Consider the following 12453-nt stretch of genomic DNA (forward strand, 5'->3'; position numbering starts at 1 on the left):
CCCAAAGCGCTTCACAGAATACACTGTAAAGTGAATTGACTGTATATTTGTGGGCGAACGCGGCAGCCAATTGCGCACAGCAATGTCCCACAAACAGTCGTAGAATTGAAAATGACCAATTTATTATTGTTTTTGGTTTTGGAGGGATTATTATTAGGCTCTGTGTGGAGTAAGGAAACTTGCCCAAGGTTTCGCCCTGACCTGCCTGGAATTGAACTCAGGTCTCTCGCTTGCAAAGTGAGTGCTCTAACCACTGAGCTACAGGGCTCCACCTACACCTACAAGGCCATTCACGGCCTTGTTCCCTCCTACCTCTCCGACCTACTATCCCCCTACCTACCTGCCCGTACCCTCCATTCCTCCGGCTCCGGTCTGCTCCACATCCCCCGCCCCAACCGCCCTACCATCAGTGGCCGGGCCTTCAGGCTCTCAGCCCCGAGGCTCTGGTACTCCATCCCCCAGTGCCTTCGCCACCTCCTCCCTTTCCTCCTTCAAGACCGGTCTCAAGACCTTTCTCTTCAACCGTGCCTTCACCTCCCCTCTCGACTCTCTACCCACTCCTCGCTCCCTCCCTTCTCTCCCCTCACCCTGACCAATTCCCCCCTGCTCGGGTCCCGACCCAACTGTCCAGCACCTTGGGACGTCCTCTCGACGTGAAAGGCGCTCTATAAATGCAATCTTTTCATGTTGTTGTTGTTGTAGACTTTAGTGGAGGGGGGAAAGTTAAGGCAGACAACAACAACAATGTACATTTATATAGCACCTTTTGTGTCATAGGTCAACGTCTCAAAGCCCTTTCACATCTAAACTGTGCTAAATTCATTTAGACCCCAAATTCTACCTTGTCTCAGCCGTGAGGCTATTTTTGTCTTTACCCTAAAATATTATTGGCCTTGCAACAACAACCTGTGTTTATATTCAGGTGGGCCAGGTTATCAGAGTTTTGAAGGCAAAAACAACAACACAATTACATCTATATAGCACCTTTCATGTCAGAAGGACATCCCAAGGCACTGGATAGTTAAGGGTGTGCACCCTGCCAAAGATTAGGTGGAATTTGTGCATGTTTGCTTGATCTGACTCCATTTAATGTGCTGTAAAATTAACTGTGTACTTTTTTGTGTATGCTGTAAACCTCAGAATTGCAGGGTGTGTGTTGACTGTGGCACAGGAACCAGCAATCAGTGGCACCACAACTGCTCGTTGTGTGACGTGTGCTATCAGCAGCTGGACCACAGCTTGATCTGCCCACTCTGCGGCAAAAGCTATCATCAGGACTCGCAGAAAGACATGCTGCACTGCCAGATGTGCAAACGGTAAGCTGCCTCCACCGCTGTGCCTAGACGCCTCCTGCTCCGACATTCGAACCATCCTTTGTCCTGGGATTCCACCTTGTCTTAGCACAACAACAACGTTTCGCCCCAAAATATACAGTCAATTCACTTTACATTATATAGCTTCTCGGAGCATTTAAGATTGGTAGAGCCTGATGCCAAGCCGGGGAGAGAGAGGGGAGGTGACCTTAGGCATGGTCGAAGTGGAAGGTCTTCAGGTGCGATTTGAAGATGGGCAAAGAGCGGGTGAGGAGGAGGGATTGAAGCAGAGAAGTTCAGAGCTAAACAGCAACAATTTGTATTTATGTTGTGCCTTTCAAGTCGGCAAGTGCTGTGTACATTTTGTGTGCCAGTCTGGCTCAATGAGTAGCACTTTTGCCTCTGAGATAGAAGGTTGTGGGTTCAAGTCCCAAATCAGAGCTTGGAACTCATATAGTCCAAGGCAGTGATAGGGTGTGCACTGCAAGTTGGAGGTGCCACCCTTAAGATGAGATGCTAAACTGAGGTCTCGTCTGCCCGTTCCCATGGCACTATTCGTAAAGAGAAGAGTGTTTCTTCAGTTTCTTGGTCATCAGTCCTCAGTCAAAATTGGTCATTCACTTCACGTCTGGATTTGGAACTCTTTTAGTCTTAGCTGATGCTCCAATGCATTGGTCGAGTGTGCTGGTTGAACCAAAGTCTCGTCTGACAGTTCAGGTGGATGTTAAAGGTTGCATGGCACTTCTTGTATCCCAGCTAACAATCCCCCAAATAAAATGGATCATTCACTTCATAGCTGTTTGTGGGCCATTGCTTTGTGCAAATTGGCTGCCACCAACACACAGTCACTGCATTTTACAGTATATCCTATGAACCGGGATGTCCTGGGTTTGATTCCCAGGCAGGGCGAAACCTTAGGCAAGTTTCCTTATTCCACATACCTCCGTTTACCTAGCAGTAAGTAGGAACCCACATGTTAGTCGATTGGCGGATCGCTTTCCCGAGGTAATAATCCCTTCAAAAAATAATAATAATTTGGTTACTCAATCCACGACTGTGTGTGGGATACTGCTGTACCCACAAAATATAGTCACTACACTTTACAGTATGTCCTGTGAAGTGCTTTGAAGAGTGTCTCAAAGACATGATAAGATGCTATATCAAATGCTTTATTATTAATATGTCTTCTGGATGTGAAAAGCGCTGGACCAAATGTAAGTATTATTATTATTATTTACATCTCCATAACACCCGTCTCCCCTGGTTGTCCTCCAGGTGGATTCACAAAGAGTGCGACAAACCTGTGGACAGCGTGATGGAAACAGCTCTCAGGGAAGACTATGTGTGCATCATCTGCAAACAAGCCGAGATGGCGGACGACGGTATTGAGCCCTGTGAAACTGGCGAGACACAGGAATCTCACCCAGTACAGGAATCTGACAAAGGTGAGGCTTAACAAACCATCTGGTTTCCGGGCTTTACAATGTCGTTTTCAAAAAGTCCAGGTTTTGGTTACTGGTAGAGCCTGGAGAAAGTCGGTCTATTTTGACTAAAGCAGAGAAGGTGTGAGAAGTGATCTAAATTATGGAGGGAGGGGATAAATGGGGAGCAAGTTTCTACTGGTCAGTCAGTTGGTAACTGGAGGACGGATGAGGTTAGTTTTTCTTTTTAACACACACACATACATACACACATATACACGTACACACACAGTTATTAGTGGAATACTATACCAAACCATGAGTTGAATGTGTGAGGAAATGGGCAGGAGAGAGGCTTTTTCAGAGCCAGCACAGCACGGGCAAGATAGTGGATCAAATGACTTCCTTTCTGAGCTGTAAAATTCAATGAATCCAATCGTAGATTTAGTGCCAATGTCTTCACTCCTGTGGATCTGACCTCCTAAACCTCCCCAGCCTCTCCCTCAGCCTCACCGAACCAGTGCACAATCTAGGCAACCAGTTCGACCCCCAGCTGTCCTTCCTTCCCCACATCTGATCCCTGACCAGGACACCCTTCCTCCACCTCCGCCACATTGCCCGCCTCTGACCGTACCTTACCCCAGATGGAGCCAAAACCCTTGTGCATGTGTTTCTTAAACCGTGTCTTCAGCTCCCCTCTCGACCCTCCTCGCTCCCTCCCTTCCCTCCCCTCACCCTGACCATTTCCCCCCTCCTCACTCCCTCCCTTCCCTCCCCTCACCCTGACCATTTCCCCCCTCCTCGCTCCCTCCCTTCCCTCCCCTCACCCTGACCATTTCCCCCCTCCTCGCTCCCTTCCTTCCCTCCCCTCACCCTGACCATTTCCCCCCTCCTCGCTCCCTCCCTTCCCTCCCCTCACCCTGACCATTTCCCCCCTGCTCGGGTCCCGATCCAACTGTCCAGCGCCTTGGGACGTCCTCCTGACGTGAAAGGCGCTCTATAAATGCAATCTTGTTGTTGTTGTTTGTCACCTCCCACCTGGATTATTCAAACGCACTTCTCACCGGTCTCCCCAGCTCCTCTCTTCAAAAAATCCAGCTCATTCAGAACTCTGCTGCCCATATACTGATACAGACCAAACTCATTACCCCCATCTCACCAGTTCTGGCCAGGCTCCACTGGCCGCCCCATCACTGAATGGATCGACTTCAAGATCATCACACTCGTGTTCAAATCCCTTCACTCTTTGGCACTTCCCTACCTCTCTGACCTCCTCACTTCCCAATTCACCACCCGGTGCTTCCGCTTAACTGGCACCGGCCTCCTGCTTGTCCCTTGCACCCTCCGCTGCACCATCGGAGATCGTGCATTCAGCCATTACGCCCTCAAACTCTAGAACACTCTTCGTCAATCCCTCCGCCTTGCCCCCTCCCCTTTTTCAAGTCCCACCTGAAAACCTTTTCGATCGTGCTTACAGTCATCTCCCCCCCACCCCCCGGCTCGGAGTCAGGCTTCGCCACTGTTAAGCATTCTGAGCCACTACCCTGCGTGGAGGACGCTATATAAGTGCAAGTTGTAGTTTTTGTAGCCTGGACCTCAGTTTGGCTGATTTCCACCAGAATTGTAGTTATTTTTTGGTCAACTGAGTGTCTGACACACACAGAAACTCAACATCATGCTTAAAGGTATCCAGACTAAACTAAGAATTCCATGTATCCCACCTGCACATGGAGATCCCATAGATAGATTGTTGGAATGGAATTTGCACTCTCTCCCTGGAGGGACACATCCTGCTTACCTAATTCCGGAAAGTATTAGGCACAGGTTGGCAAGAGCCAAGGCTTGGGAACCCCAGAGTGTATGTTGGGATATTGCTGGATTCTAACCAGCTAAAACCACATAACTTGCCATTAATAGGGCTGCCTGGATGACGAGAAGTGCGGACAAAGAAGGCTCTTCGACCCATCCAATCTCAACCTTCCAAAGTCCTAACATTCTCCCATCACAGCACCAGCTGTTTCTTAAACAAGTCCAGCATTCTGACCGTACCCACCCTTCCCAGTCACAATGTTCCAGCCCAGCCGCCTGTTAAAGAGCAGACCAACTAATCTCTCAAGTTGCCCATTATTATTGCTCTTCCTCAAGCATCTAGCAAAATCCCTTTTAAAATTTTTTGGGACTCTGCCTCAATACTGGTTTGCGGTAGAGAATTTCACATTCCTACTGCCCTACCTATTATGATTTTTTTGTAAGTAATTAATATTGCACGATATGTCTCTTATTTTTGGATTCCTGACATTTCAAAACGTAGGTGTCACTGAAGTCAATTGGAATATGGAGGAACAGACATCACTGGGAGAGAGCTTTCAGCAGCCGGACGATGATGTTAGCCTCGTGGCACGTCAGAGCATTGGGGCTGCTGATCAGAATGGTAGGAATTTACATTCCATTGGGGGAAGTGAGGCTCTGTGACCGGACCCGGGGGAAGGCTGTGTGACTGGTCCGTGTGTGTGTGGTGGGGGGGGTTGGTGTGGCTGTGTGACTGGACACTGTGTGTGTGTGGGGGGGGGCTGTGTGATTGGACACTGTGCGTGTGTGGGGGAGGGGCTGTGTGATTGGACACTGCGTGTGGGGGGGGGGGAGGGGCTGTGTGATTGGACACTGCGTGTGGGGGGGGGGGAGGGGCTGTGTGATTGGACACTGTGCGTGTGTGTGGGGGGGAGGGGCTGTGTGATTGGACACTGTGCGTGTGTGGGGGGGGGCTGTGTGATTGAACACTGTGCGTGTGGGGGGGGAGGGGCTGTGTGATTGAACACTGTGCGTGTGGGGGGGAAGGGGCTGTGTGATTGGACACTGTGCGTGTGGGGGGGGGAGGGGCTGTGTGATTGGACACTGTGCGTGTGGGGGGGGGGAGGGGCTGTGTGATTGGACACTGTGCGTGTGGGGGGGGGAGGGGCTGTGTGATTGGACACTGTGCGTGTGGGGGGGGGAGGGGCTGTGTGATTGGACACTGTGCGTGTGGGGGGGGAGGGGCTGTGTGATTGGACACTGTGCGTGTGGGGGGGAGGGGCTGTGTGATTGGACACTGTGCGTGTGGGGGGGGGGAGGGGCTGTGTGATTGGACACTGTGCGTGTGGGGGGGAGGGGCTGTGTGATTGGACACTGTGCGTGTGGGGGGGGGAGGGGCTGTGTGATTGGACACTGTGCGTGTGGGGGGGGGAGGGGCTGTGTGATTGGACACTGTGGTGTGTGTGGGGGGGGGGAGGGGCTGTGTGATTGGACACTGTGCGTGTGTGGGGGGGGGGAGGGGCTGTGTGATTGGACACTGTGCGTGTGTGGGGGGGGGGAGGGGCTGTGTGATTGGACACTGTGTGTGTGGGGGGGAGGGGCTGTGTGATTGGACACTGTGCGTGTGTGGGGGGGGGAGGGGCTGTGTGATTGGACACTGTGCGTGTGGGGGGGGGGAGGGGCTGTGTGATTGGACACTGTGTGTGTGTGGGGGGGGGAGGGGCTGTGTGATTGGACACTGTGCGTGTGTGGGGGGGGAGGGGCTGTGTGATTGGACACTGTGCGTGTGTGGGGGGGGGGGGGGGGGGGGGGGGGGGGAGGGGCTGTGTGATTGGACACTGTGCGAGTGTGGTGGAGGATTGGCTTGTGTGGTGTGTGTGGGGGGGGGGGGGGCTGTGTGATTGGACACTGTGCGTGTGTGGGGGGGGGGCTGTGTGATTGGACACTGTGCGTGTGGGGGGGGGGAGGGCTGTGTGATTGGACACTGTGCGTGTGGGGGGGAGGGGCTGTGTGATTGGACACTGTGCGTGTGGGGGGGGAGGGGCTGTGTGATTGGACACTGTGCGTGTGGGGGGGAGGGGCTGTGTGATTGGACACTGTGCGTGTGGGGGGGGGGGAGGGGCTGTGTGATTGGACCATGGGGGAGGTGGGAGAGGAGGCTGTATAAGGAGCACTGGGCCAACAGTACAGGACACAGCTGTGTGCTAATTAGCTGCCAGTCATTGCACTGGACAGCAGTCACATGGGAAGTGTTTTGACGCATTGACAGCATAATGTGTCTTCACATCCAGCATTGACCCAGAGCGCCGAAGCCAAGCCTGAGGGAGCTGAGGAGGACCTGCCTGTCTCCCAAGTCGGGGTTCGGCAGCTGGAAGAAGCCCCAGCGTTGGTGGGAGCACAGGCTGAACAGGCCATGGAGGTGACTGCTGGGGAGCCGCTATCACAACCCGTACAGAACGAGGAGCAGCAGACAACGCAGCCTGTCGAAGGACCAATCCAGTTAAAAGGAGAGCAACGGGCCTGTGGGAGTCAGGCAGAACCCATGGAAGTTTCTGCTCCCAAAACACCGAATCCTGAACAGATACAAGAGGCTTCACTGACAAACGAGTGTCCAGAGGTTCCTCAGTCATTGGACAAGTTATCCCCGAGGAGCGACGATCACATCTCCCAAGCATCCCCCGACAACACTGCCCCTGAGCCCGAGAGAGTCCCCCCGGGTGAGAGACCACCGGAGGCCGTTTCCCCAATTGGAAACAGTAAAGTGTTCGGCGAGGCCGACAGTGAGCCTGGGGAGAGCGATGGCACGCTCTCAGCCCCTCACCCTCTCGTCACCATTTCCTCTGTCTCGCCCTACGCGACCTGCTCGCCTCGCGGCCCCATCCTGGGGATGTTGAGCTCACGGATTCCCGCGCCCGCCTTCATACCTATGGTACCAAAAATCGGCATGGGCAAGCCAGCTATCACCAAAAGGAAGTTCTCCCCGGGAAGACCTCGAGTGAGACAGGTAGGACTTTGCCTTTGCATAAAAGACATTTAAAAACAATCAGAGTCCTGGTTGGTTCCAAATATGTTAAATCAATGTGCAGTTGCTATGTTAATGCATTTCCAAACTATTTGCAAGTTCCTATCTTAATAATTCTAGAACTTAAAGGGAGTAAAAGTATGTTGGTTTTTTTCTCAAAATGTAAGTTGTACCAAACAAACGTTAACGATTTTAACAGGTACTTCGTATTTTTCCGCTTTAAACACCTTTTTTTTAACGTGTGCTGCACGCGCTATACTTCTATGTCATGTCTGTAGTTTGATGTCAATCACCTGGTTAGTGTGTGTCTGGTACAGGTGTTCACCACAGGAAAAGGAGCAGGGCCCTACCTATCCTGCCCACTTACAACACAGCCAGCCACCCTCACTGCCCACTGGCAGCCCTCATTGTCCATTAGCAGCCTCAGGAAGAGGCTGAAATTAAGATCAAAATAATAATAATTTGGTCACTCAATCCACAACTGTTTGTGGGACACTAGTGTGCGCAATCGGCTGCCGCATTTCACCCACAAAATATACAGTCCATTCACTTTACTGTGAAGTTCTTTAGACGTCTCAAAATTATCACTTTCCCAGTTGGAAAGAAGAGGCTTTAAAGTGTTCAGCAAGGCTTTTCACCTATGTTTTCTGCAGTAAAACTCGCATAAGTCTCATCTGTATAAATCGTATAATCACTTCAGTCGTACATCTGCTCAAGTCCCATTTATGTGTTTATATTCTATGCAAGTTTGACATAACTTATTCTTTGAAAAAGTCATATTAAATGTATGGTCCCAAATGATACGACTTATGTGATGTTTACTGTATTCTTTTCCCCCAAATCTGTATGGAATGTGAAATGTTCATCAAATTATCATCAAGAGATATTCTGAAAAAGATTCAGGGTTAGTTTAGATTGACCCTGACCTCTTCTCTCCGTCAGTCTGCAAGAGCATCTCAAAGAGTTGGTTGTACTGGTCTTGTGCAGTTTATTGACCTGCTGTCCGTTTCCAACATTTTCTGTCTTTATCACAGATTTCGAACCTTCACAGGCAAATGGACTGTGATTTAGAGAGGATTTTTGGATCGTTAAACATTAGACATTCCTTATTTTTCACGTTAGTGAATGATGTGAGTCGTGTTTGGGGAAGGGTGGTCTGTGGTATGGTGTTCTTTATGTCCCTGTAATTCATGTTCTTCTCCTCCCACTCAGGAATACTTTCTCTCTATATAGTTCCACTCAGGAATACTTTCTCTCTATATAGTTAAACTCAGGAATACTTTCCGTTTGCTTTGGCTGTTGCATACCTTCTTTGGAGTTTGTCACGTTCAGCAGCATTGTCACATAATAACCAGCTCATTTCACCTCCATCCCCCACCTGACTGATGTCATCATAATAGTTGGGTTCAAAACTTGTGGCCAGTGAGTGTTCTGGTTCCTAGAGTAGTGCTGATTCGAGGTATATCAGCTTGACTCTAATTTCTTTTGAAGTTATTGTGTGTGGAGTCACTCTGGGGGTGAGAACCGAGGGGGTGGTGGCGAGGGGAAAGGTGACAGAAAGTGTGGTCAAAGAGGTAGGACTTGAGACAGACTTTGAACGAGGCGAGGGAGGGGGTGAGTCAGAGGGATTCTGGGATGGAGTTCCAGAGAGCAGGGGCAGAATGGTTGAAAGCCCACTGGGGCAGTTAGGGAGGAGGATGTGAAACAGGGCGGTGCTCACTGAGGGAGGGGAGCAGCTAGGTAGGAGCCTGGTATGGGAGAGGACATGTGCTCGGAGTTCTGGATAATCTGCAGATCGTGTAGGGAAGGATGCGATAAGGCACTACATCAAATGCAAGGATTATTATTATGACAGGAAGCTTTTTTTATATATATATATTAGGGACGTCGCAGAATGTTCAGTTCTATATTTAAAAAAACACTCATTCAGATGTTTTACATTTTTTTTCAAAAAAGAAAAAAACTATTATTATTCAATTTACTCTTTCTGTCTCTCTCTCTCTCTCTCTGCCCCTCTCTCCCTCCCCTCTCCCTCCCTGCTTAGAGTAAAGCACCTCATTCACTGAGGCATCCCTGACCAGCACAGTCAGTGCCCAGTCCCATCACCAAGAGAGTGAACGTTTATCTTTGTAACAGTAATACAAAATAATATAATACAAAGTAATTTAATAATACAAAATAGTATAAAATAACACAAAATACAGTCAATCCACTTTACAGTATAGTCTGTGAAGCGCTTTGAGACGTCTCAATGATAGGATAAGGCACTAAATCAAATGCAAAGATTATTATTATTACATCTCAATTGTGCAGTACAGATACTGAATGTGAGCCTGAGATTTGTTTTTTTTTGGAAGGGTTAGACAAGCAAGCGGTGGCTGAAGACATGGTCCAGCAGATTTTTTGTATATAGGTTTTGAAAGCAGAGATAGAGTGGGGCAAAGTGGCTGAAAGCTCCCCCCTTTCCCTTGGTGACAGCATTTGCAGGGTCGGGGCTTGCTACATATATGTACGTGGACGGCAGACAACTCTGCCACCACCCTCGACCCCAGGACCACTGCTGTTCTGACACATTCCTGTCAGATGCAAAGTCCTGGATTAGCCTCAATATTTTGTTGACTCAGTGTCAACAAAACTGAGGCTGCCCTGCTTGGCTCCCACCAGCACCTCCTCATCCTGAGCACCGACCATGTAGACCTCCCCCCACCACCCTCCAGATTCACCGGTTGTTCACTCTAGCCCACAGACACTTTGCGGAACCTTCTATTTCTGCAACAACTTGCTGGCCAGCTTCGTACCCCTACCTACTCCTCCCCGAGAGAGCTTTTGGCCAATTTGCCCCCTTTCTCAGGGGTTCTCTCCTGAATCCCCTTTGCCTCGCTTCTTCCCTCTCTCTCCTTTCAATCTCTAAGTGAAGACCTACTTCTTTGGTAGTAATTTCTACTCTGTCTTTGTAAAGCGCTTTGAGAAGTTCTCCCAATATGAAGGTGCTGTATAAGTGTACATTGTTATTAAACCATTCCTTTTGTCTTGCTTCCTATTCATTTAACCACAAGTCACCTACCTCTCCACCCCCCCCCCCGCCACCCACCCCTTACCCGACCTCCCTGATCTGTTGAGGGTATAGCTTTGCTGAAAGAAGCCTAACAGTTTTTAATTTGTTGGTGTTTTTTGTCAATTTTGCGTATTTTTGGCCTGCACTTTGCAGATCATGGTAAAATGCTTATTTCCCACCCTTCCCATCACAAACCACTAACAGTCCAACCTGTTTTGAGATGAAATCCATTGCTTTGCATGAGATGATATTGCAAATGTTCCTTTGGGAAGCCTTTGTTTGGTTCTAGGCTGTGATGGACTGCTTCCTCAAGGCTCTAGGATGGCCCACATGTGTTCTTTACATTACATCAGGGCGGTCAAACTGGAATCCCGTGGGCCGATTTCATTCTCCCCCCCCCCCCCCCCCACATACACACACACACACACATATGCTCCCTCCATAACCCTTTAATGTTATGTTAAGCTTCTGGAAGGGAACAACAAAAATATTGCCTTTTGCGGCCTGTAGACATTTCTCAAATAGGGCATCCGGTCCTCAGCAGCCAAAAGGTTGGATCATCCTATGATTAAGCCATCGGACTTGTCATTTCCAGTCATTTATGTTCATTAACTTTCCTTAGCTTTGTATATTGTGGCGACCTGTTTAAAAGGAGCTGTGCATCTTTGCTCCCAAGAGTTCTGCCAAGCCGGGTTGGATTGGTCTGTCATCAGCAGTCCCCTTGCTGTCCTCTGAGCTGAACTGGCTCTAAGGTGCTATTTTTGGCAACTGAATGTCAGAATTGAGCCAGCCCTCTTTGCCGCTATCGTTAATCCAAGTCCTGAGCCAGACAAATGACAGTAGCCAACCTGACTCATTGTCAGGACCTACAAGTGCCACAACAGTCAATGGAGGCAGGGACTCTTCCGACTCAGCTCCCATTAACCTTGCAAGCCTGCCATTAACCCTGTAACCCTAATGGTCCTAGCTGGACAAGCAACAGGAAGGCTTGACAGACAGTGATATCAATGGCAAGCTATGTGGTTTTAGCTGTTTATTACTTCAGCAATACCCCAAAGCACACACTGAGTACCTCAAAACCTGGCTTTTGCCAACCTGCATCCAATACTCTCTGGAATTAGGTAAGTAGGAAGCATCCCTCCAGGGAGAGAGTGTGCATTCCATTCTAATAAATATTTCTGGGATTTCCATGGGACGCATGGAATTCTCAGCTTGGTTTAGATACTCGTAAGCATGGTGATGGGTTTCCGCATGTGTCAGACACCCGGCTGACCAAACAAAATCAGCAGTGCCTTGGAAGTGCTGCAGACAAGCCTGATTTCAGGAACCGTACTACTTGGAGAAACTGGCACAGAGGGTGGACTTGATTCCTTAAATTCCATTGCAAGGCGTGTAAACTTTAAGCCAGCTCGGGAAACTATTTTCAGGCAGGTTCAAAACATATGCACATTTGTCTCCAACCAGCTACCGAATTACAGAAATGAATGCAAGTCCTTTTATGTTCAAGGTTTTCCTTTTATTTGTGTAGCCAATAAGAGTGTTTAGGACAAAATTGCTATTCTCTCCTAAACCCACATCCTCTCCTATCTTCATCCCATTCCCCCCCCCACCCCCCACACCATCCAGTTGAGTTGAGCAACGATGGGAACTGATGGTTAGATTCGTCTCCTGATATTTGCACTGATGCACCCATGTGAATTTCTATTTGTAGTAATAATAACAATCTGATACATTTGATACTGCGCCTTTCACGTTGGGAGGGTGTATCATAGTTCTTCATGGAATTTACTGGAAAGTGTAGTGACTGCATTTTGCAGACAAAACCGTCTCTTGCCTGTTCAAGCTGACATTAAA

The 12453-nt window shown here is 49.2% G+C and overlaps 2 protein-coding genes across 2 annotated transcripts in view; both read left to right on the plus strand.

Annotated features, from left to right (window-relative positions):
* LOC103189436 (histone-lysine N-methyltransferase 2C-like) overlaps positions 1–7328 on the plus strand; it is a gene marked incomplete at its 3' end in the record, with an annotated part of 147116 nt that extends 139788 nt beyond the window's left edge. Inside the window, exons 11-14 of the mRNA XM_007909832.2 lie at positions 1141–1316; positions 2589–2758; positions 5046–5165; positions 6814–7328. Coding sequence (XP_007908023.2) covers positions 1141–1316; positions 2589–2758; positions 5046–5165; positions 6814–7328 — 981 coding nt within the window. The remainder of the gene's footprint in view (positions 1–1140; positions 1317–2588; positions 2759–5045; positions 5166–6813) is intronic.
* Positions 7329–7364: 36 nt separating this feature from the next.
* The window catches only part of LOC103189435 (histone-lysine N-methyltransferase 2C), a 114888-nt gene continuing 109799 nt past the window's right edge, over positions 7365–12453 (plus strand). The window contains 1 exon segment of the mRNA XM_007909831.2: positions 7365–7526. Coding sequence (XP_007908022.2) covers positions 7410–7526 — 117 coding nt within the window. The 5' untranslated portion in view covers positions 7365–7409.

Source organism: Callorhinchus milii, unplaced genomic scaffold (assembly GCF_018977255.1).
Source record: "Callorhinchus milii isolate IMCB2004 unplaced genomic scaffold, IMCB_Cmil_1.0 Scaffold2, whole genome shotgun sequence".
Lineage (NCBI taxonomy): Eukaryota > Metazoa > Chordata > Chondrichthyes > Chimaeriformes > Callorhinchidae > Callorhinchus > Callorhinchus milii.